The sequence below is a fragment of the Melitaea cinxia genome, chromosome 18, assembly GCF_905220565.1.
Source record: "Melitaea cinxia chromosome 18, ilMelCinx1.1, whole genome shotgun sequence".
In the NCBI taxonomy this organism is placed as follows: domain Eukaryota; kingdom Metazoa; phylum Arthropoda; class Insecta; order Lepidoptera; family Nymphalidae; genus Melitaea; species Melitaea cinxia.
This window is the reverse complement of record NC_059411.1, coordinates 16,141,982-16,149,269: the sequence shown is the minus strand read 5'-3', so window position 1 is coordinate 16,149,269 and position 7,288 is coordinate 16,141,982. Positions and strand designations below refer to the sequence as shown.

The following is a 7,288-nucleotide window of genomic DNA, read 5'->3' as shown; positions in this document are numbered from 1 at the left end:
TTACTGTTCAATTTATATACTTTAAATTCAGTACAAACTTAAGTGCGCGCTAAAACGCCCTTTTCGCAACACTCTAGGGCAAACGCTGTGGAAACAAGATCGACAACCCACTAACTTTTAAGTGTCAAAAGGTGCGTCTAAGTGCTCTCTAACTGCCTACAAATTTTTAAAATTTTCCTTCTACGTTTTCTATTTTTCTTGGACAATTTTCCTTAAGTTGGTAGAAGTAGCCGTTGGCGCTAACTCCGGAAGTACATGTGCCACGGTGACATACTACCAATTAAAACACTCTATGCGACCTTTACTACCCCAATTCAATCAGAAACCAGACTTTCCTTAATCAGTTTTGAAGATATCGTGATTACCAACTTAAGTGTGAGTTTTAAAATTAGCATATCAACTTTTAAAGACTAATTACAAAAAATTATCAGCGAAGACAGTGTGTTTTTTTTACTTTTAGTACTTTTATGTGTCACGATAAACAGTGAAATTCAAAAATCAGAATTTTCGGACTTGTCATTCTTCAGATATATACTTCCATTAAGACCATTTGACTGCACCAATAAGTTTGTTACTGTTTTCTTAAAAGATCTATTTATAGAACTGCTTATAACTCCTTTATTCCTCGTCCAATCTCAATTTCCTTTTATATCCATCCCTTTTTTACGTCCCTTATTACTTTTCTACACTTTTTATCCCGAATTTCCCAAAGGAAAAAAAGTCGATTTTCAAATTACGTAATAATTTAAGTATATTAAACTAAATCTCAAAAAAACATTTTAATTCTATAACTCCGGATCTACTCAGCCGATTTTCAAGCGGTTTTCGCTTAAGTCCCTTATTTTCTTTCTTCTACCCGACCCCACCCAGAACTCACCCCTTTTCCACCCCTAACGACTTTTCACCCCCCACCCCCAAAATTTTTCCTTCTAAAATTCTGAAATAATTACTCCTGTACCGCCTCGTTTTACCCTTTAAAACGAGGTACCCCCCCCCCCCCCTCACTTTTTTAGTTTTCAATTAAAAGTCTATTTGCAGAAATTGGCTTTTTTTCCGCCACTTCCGCTCTTTATTCCTCCTAATCTTGCCCCCACACCCCCTCTTTTTTATAACCTCAATAGGTGCTCTACCTAATAGAGCACATACTCCCAAAAGCTCCATCCTATTCCGTCCATAAACCTTTCCGTTATCTTACTTCTCGTCTCATAAGGGTCTTCGACGCCATTACCGATTAAGTTGGTAGGCCACGTGGCGCCGAAACGGTGCGTCGGAGACCATTTTTGAGCGAATTTTCATTCAGCCATACCTGAAGCGATCTTTTGGGCAACCCACCCATAGCCCCCACCAGCGTCTCCAAATTCCAGAATTTTCGCACTTCGAGGGGAATAACTTTTTCCCTCGAAGTGCTGTCCTAAAATTCATCGGGCATCTCCATAGTAGAGTAGGAGGGGCTTCTCCCCCCCTACCTTCCCCCCCCCTCCCCCTCGCCGTTTCGCAGAAAACGACATCCTAACACCCCAAATTCCGCCACATCACCCCCCCCATTCTTGATTCACAACACCAACCCCCAACCCCCCCCGACCCCCCCCATTGTAACCCCCCCTCCCCTTACTGTTCCGCTCAAATTCACAAACTAACTCATAGTACTCTCCAAACATGCCACCACCATCGCCCCCCTGTCCTTCTGACAGGGCCGCCGCTACCACCAAACCCAAGCCGAAAACAACTAAACCCCCATCCGAACCCCTAACACTACCCGTGCGAGCAGCTGAGATCTCTGACACCCCCTCTTTTGAGAAAACGGTGCTCACCCTCGCCGACGTGATTAAAAAGTGCCTCACTCCTACCGAAAAACAGAAAAGTGTCTCGGCACTCAACAGGGACCTTGCCATTAAAGCAGCCGATGAAATCTGTGACGCCCTGAAGATCCACGGCAGAATTAACGAATGCGCCCTCCCCACCCCCGCTCCCTCTACACTTCCCACAGATCCTACCAGCCAATCCGTCCTCCTGGCGCTTAGCCGTATCGAGGGCAAAATTGACTCCCTCGACACCAATCTTAAAACTAATACCGAGCAGACAACTAAGAAAATCACGGACTCTTATGCGTCCATAACAAAGAAGCTCGTCTCGAAGACCACGCCCAGCTCCGCCACCAAGCCTACTACGGCTACCAAAGTCGTGGTAGCCACACCCCCCACCACCAGGCCAGCCCTGGTGATCACCACAAAAAATAAGAACGCCAACCCGCAAGAGACAATCACTGCCTTCAAGGAGACTGTCCCCTTCAGGGAATTGGGGTACAATCCGGCAAGGGTAGTCCCACTCAAAGGAGCCATCAGGGTCGAGTTCGACTCCGAAAGGGAGCGTGACGACACCCTTAACCGCACGAAGACTGCTCCCAACTCCAAGGTCTCCGCGGAGATCGCTCACCGACTTAGACCTATGGTCATCATCAAGGGCATCTCCAAGGAGGTACCCAGCGAAGAGCTCATTGATGTCATCTTGGCTCAAAACCCCGAACTCGGTGAGTTTAAAAATACTGACACCAACCAACACCTCACACTGAAATTCAAGCGCAACAACCGCAATGAGTCACTATACAACGCAATTCTCATCACCTCTCCCGGTGCCTTCCGTGCCCTCATCGCAATGGGCAGAGTGCGAATCGATATTTACAGAGTACATGTCGAGGAGCACTCTCCCTTTTTACAGTGCCGTAAGTGTCTGCAGTTCGGACACACTGCTAAAAACTGCAAAAACCCCTCCGACCGCTGCGCACACTGCGCCGAGGAGGGGCACCTCTCTCAAAATTGCCCAGCCAAGGACAGAACACCCAAATGTTTTAACTGCACCAGACACAAAGCCCGATTCCCAAATAGCAAGCACGAAACTACACATTCATCCACCTCTCACACGTGTCCTATCGTAAGGGCGATGCGAACCAAGACAGAGAACAATATTGAATATGGATCTGCGCAATAAATTAAGCATCACCCAAATCAATCTCAACAGATCTTACCAATCGCTTCACGAATTTTTAAATTATTTTATCCACAGCCCACACTCCATCGCCCTTGTGTCCGAGCCGTACCTGGGTTCCAGGAAGGAAGTCAAGCTTCCCTACGGATATCCCCTCTATATTTTTCAATTCCCCACTAATTCTTCTTCTGTCAGAGCCTGCATCATTTCCAAACCACACGTCCAACTCTTCGGCATCACCGAATTTTCTTCCTCGGACCTATGTGTGGTTCGGACGCAGATAGGACACTCACAGCTACACATCGCCTCCATCTACATACCACCTCGACACGACCACTCAGATACACTTACACTCATCGAACACTTTTTACAACACAACACGCACACGCAATGCATTCTGGGGGGCGATCTCAACGGATGGAACCCTCTATGGGGTAGCGACCGTCGCAACGCCCGCGGAGTTAGGGTAGAGGAGCTGGCCGACGCATACGGCCTCTACGTGTGCAACACCGGCTCTACTCCCACCTTCGAGGCCTTTACCAACGGACGTACTCGCTCCTCTATTATAGACATCACACTCGCCACATATCCCATACACAATTACATCACTGACTGGAAGGTGAACATGGAAGCTTGCCCGTCATCTCAACACAACGCAATAGACTATACACTCAACTACAACCCCTCTCACTCATACAACACCACTAGACAACACACTAACTCATCCACCTTCCTCTACAAAAGTCACAAGGCTAACTGGTCTAAGTTCAAGAGCTCGCTCTCTACACTTATGACCAACACAGATATCCTCGACACCCAAGTCGGAACGCTCGACCGCGAAGACTTGGAACTCCTCATCACACACATCACCGAAATTATACACACCGCCTGCAAGGAGTCAATGCCCATCCGGGCCTCTGACTCCAAGGCCAGGCCCCCTTGGTGGTCCGAGTCCCTGGAATCCCGGAAGCGGGAAGTCATAGGTCTCCATCGGGCGCTACACGCGGCCAAAAGAGACGGGCAGCCTACCGACTCTCTTGCCAGCCAGCTCCACGATCTTAAGAACATCTACGCCAGCGAGCTTAGGAGCGAATCCACGACTAAATTTAGGGAATTCTGCGAACTCCAGACAAAGGAGAACGTATGGTCCCTCACGAATAGGCTCCTAAAGGAATCGGGCCCACGACGCCCCCCCACTTCTCTAAAAATCGACAATCGATTCACCACCGACGAGAAAGATACAGCACAAGCTCTACTGGACAATTTTTACCCGAACGACACATCCGACTCTCACCCCAGACACCACGCACTAAGAGCTGCCTCCCATACGTTCCCCGACACCGAACCCGACCTCCCATTCACCTCCCAAGAGATCCACGAGATACTGGACAACATGAGCCCCAAAAAGGCTCCCGGACTAGACCATCTCACTTCCGACATATGCAGACAGTTTACTCTCCACTATCCCGACCTAGTTACTGACATTATGAACCGCTGCCTGACTTTACAGTACTTCCCCAAACAGTGGAAGGAAGCCTTCGTTAAGATCATACCTAAACCCTCCAAAACTGACTACACTGACTTGAACTCTTACAGACCGATCGGACTCTTGCCTGTTTTCGGAAAAGTCCTCGAGAAGCTCTTTGTCCAGCGGATCACCTTCGCCGCCATGACAACGGACAAATTGAGCGAGAGGCAGTACGGATTCAGGCCACTGACTAGTACTACGGCCGCCCTCAAAGCGGCCATCGACTACATTACCAAGACCAAATCTGACGGACTGCTCACCCTCGCCATCTCCCTGGACATCAAGGCCGCGTTCGACAACGCCTGGTGGCCATCCCTCCTCAACCGACTTCGACTCATAGGCTGTCCTTCCAACATTTACGGACTGGTACTGGACTACACGACCGACCGTACAGTCACCCTCGATTACGCTGGTGCCCGCGTGTCTAAACCCATGACCAAGGGCTGCATCCAGGGCTCGACTTGCGGCCCCATTCTGTGGAACGTCATCTTGGACGAACTCCTGGAACTCGAATTACCCTCCGGGTGTCGAATACAGGCCTTCGCGGACGACGTTCTACTCATTGTGGCCGCCAAGGATCCACTTAGCCTGCAGGACACTACTAACCAGGCACTACACGCTATCGTGAGCTGGGGACGGGGGGTCAAGCTCACGTTTAGCCCACAGAAGACACAGGCCATCGCCTTCAGCGATAAGGCCAAAAATACAGACATACGCATGAACTCTCATTCACTACACTTCCAGGACGACATCAAGCTCCTTGGTGTCATCCTGGATAACAAATTACGCTTCAACAAACACGTCACCCACGTCATCAACAAAGCCACTGCACTCTTCCACAAACTCACACGATACTGTAAACCCACTTGGGGAGCCCATCCCGAGAACATCCGCACAATTTACCTCCAGGTCATCCAACCAATAGTCACTTACGCCGCCGGCATCTGGGGCCATGTCGTCGGGAGAAAGTACATATCCAGACTGCTCCTGAGCATGCAGCGGCGCTTCGCCCTCAGAGCCATTAAAGGCTTCAGAACGGTGTCGACCAATGCTGCACTCGCTCTGGCGCAATTCACCCCGATCGATATTAAGATCCTCGAGGTAAATCAAATCGAACTCGCTCGACTCACGGGGAATTGCGATTTCCTTCCCGACGACATCACCCTAGAAAAGCACATACCCCCCCATCACCTCCTTCATCCCGCCCGAAGAATAACATTCAACCCTCACTACTTCCACTCTGAGGCTGAACTGTCCTCTCACCTCTCTTCCCTCCCCAATCCCATCCCAACCATCTTCACAGACGGCAGCAAACTCGATGACGGCTCGGTCGGTGCCGCCTTCGTATGTTACAACGGAGCGGGTCCGCCGGCCGTCAAGAAGTTCATACTTCATCGAAGTTGTTCAGTCTTTCAGGCTGAACTCTTCGCTATCCTCCAGGCCTCTCGATGGGCCTCCAAGCACAGACACACACACACACTCATCTTGTCGGACTCCAGAGCGGCCATCCAAGCCTCCCAGAATCGTAGCAATACACACCCCTTGGTTGCACACCTTCACGCCACACTACACGATCACTCACCCACCGGCTGTATCGACTTTGCTTGGGTCAAAGCCCATGCAGGTATAACCGGGAACGAACGTGCAGACACCGAAGCAAAACTCGCCGCTACCATGCACAGAGCCTTCGACTACGATCTCTTCCCCATAAGCTTTGTTAAGCTTATGGCCAGAGAGCGTAGTCTCACCGAATGGCGCGAGAGGTACGAGAAGGCACAACAGGGCCAACACACCCGCGACCTCCTCCCTACAATAGACCACATACACACACTACTCAAATCCACACACATCACATTCACACTCACTCAGACACTCACCGGACACGCCTTCAATAAATCATATTTACACAAATTTAAACTCGCCGAGGACGAGGTCTGTCCCTGCGACGGAGCCACTCCTCAGAACCTGGACCATCTCCTGAGGAGCTGCCCTGAGTTTTCGGCCTTCAGGCATAAACATGAAGAAACCTGCGGATACCTTGGAGTGGACCCCTACAACTTAGTAGGGCTTCTACCCCACAGAGCCGGTATCCGCTCCTACTTTCGCTTGTCGGACTCGATCCTGAGGGTGCTCAAGGAGTATAACGCTAGTTCATAAGTCTCTAATTACTACTGTTAAATTTTATCTATGTTATTGTCACTTTTTTTACTTCTTATTTTACCATGTACCCTAGGATAAGTATAAAAAAAAAAAAAAAAAAAAAAAAAAAAAAAAAAAAAAAAAAAAAAAAAAAAAAAAATCAATCATTATCATATATATATTGAGAAAACATTACATTTTACTATATTATATTTATACAAAAAAAAAAAAAAAAAAAAAAAAAAAAAAAAAAAAAAAAAAAAAAAAAAAAAAAAAAAAAAAAAAAAAAAACATAAAAATACCAATGTACGATACTACTGTTAATACTATTTTAAGTCTTACAATTATATTCCTTTTACTTACAAAATTTTATATGTACTAGTTTAAGATATCATTTCACCCCCATCAAATCGGCGAGAAGGGTGGCTGCTGGGACGATGTCATAACCAGCCCCTCCCTTATCTTAGCTCTTCACCCCCATTATCCATCAACATCATTTCATCTTTCATTTTGGTTGGCTGTTCTGAATGGGTGGGACCAACTGTATCAAATCGCAGGCCACCCCACCCACCAGAAAGTCACCGATTCATAAAAAGACTCCAGCCGGGACTACCCTAACTTTTTATTGTATATAATTTT

General features: G+C 47.8%; 1 protein-coding gene across 1 annotated transcript; it reads left to right on the top strand.

The window, feature by feature from the left end:
* The first annotated feature begins 1,656 nt into the window (after positions 1-1,656).
* On the top strand, positions 1,657-6,667 carry LOC123662161. The gene is made up of 2 exons (XM_045597045.1): positions 1,657-2,978; positions 3,061-6,667. The coding sequence occupies exons 1-2, from the start codon at positions 1,657-1,659 to the stop codon at positions 6,665-6,667; spliced, it is 4,929 nt and encodes a 1,642-aa protein (XP_045453001.1).
* The last annotated feature ends 621 nt before the right edge of the window (positions 6,668-7,288 follow it).

Bases quoted from the DNA above. Each gene is read 5' to 3' on its own strand.
- LOC123662161 (XM_045597045.1), top strand. From the start codon at position 1,657: ATGCCACCACCATCGCCCCCCTGTCCTTCTGACAGGGCCGCCGCTACC. The intron at 2,979-3,060 runs GCAATAAATTAA...TTTTATCCACAG, and splicing joins AATATTGAATATGGATCTGC to CCCACACTCCATCGCCCTTG.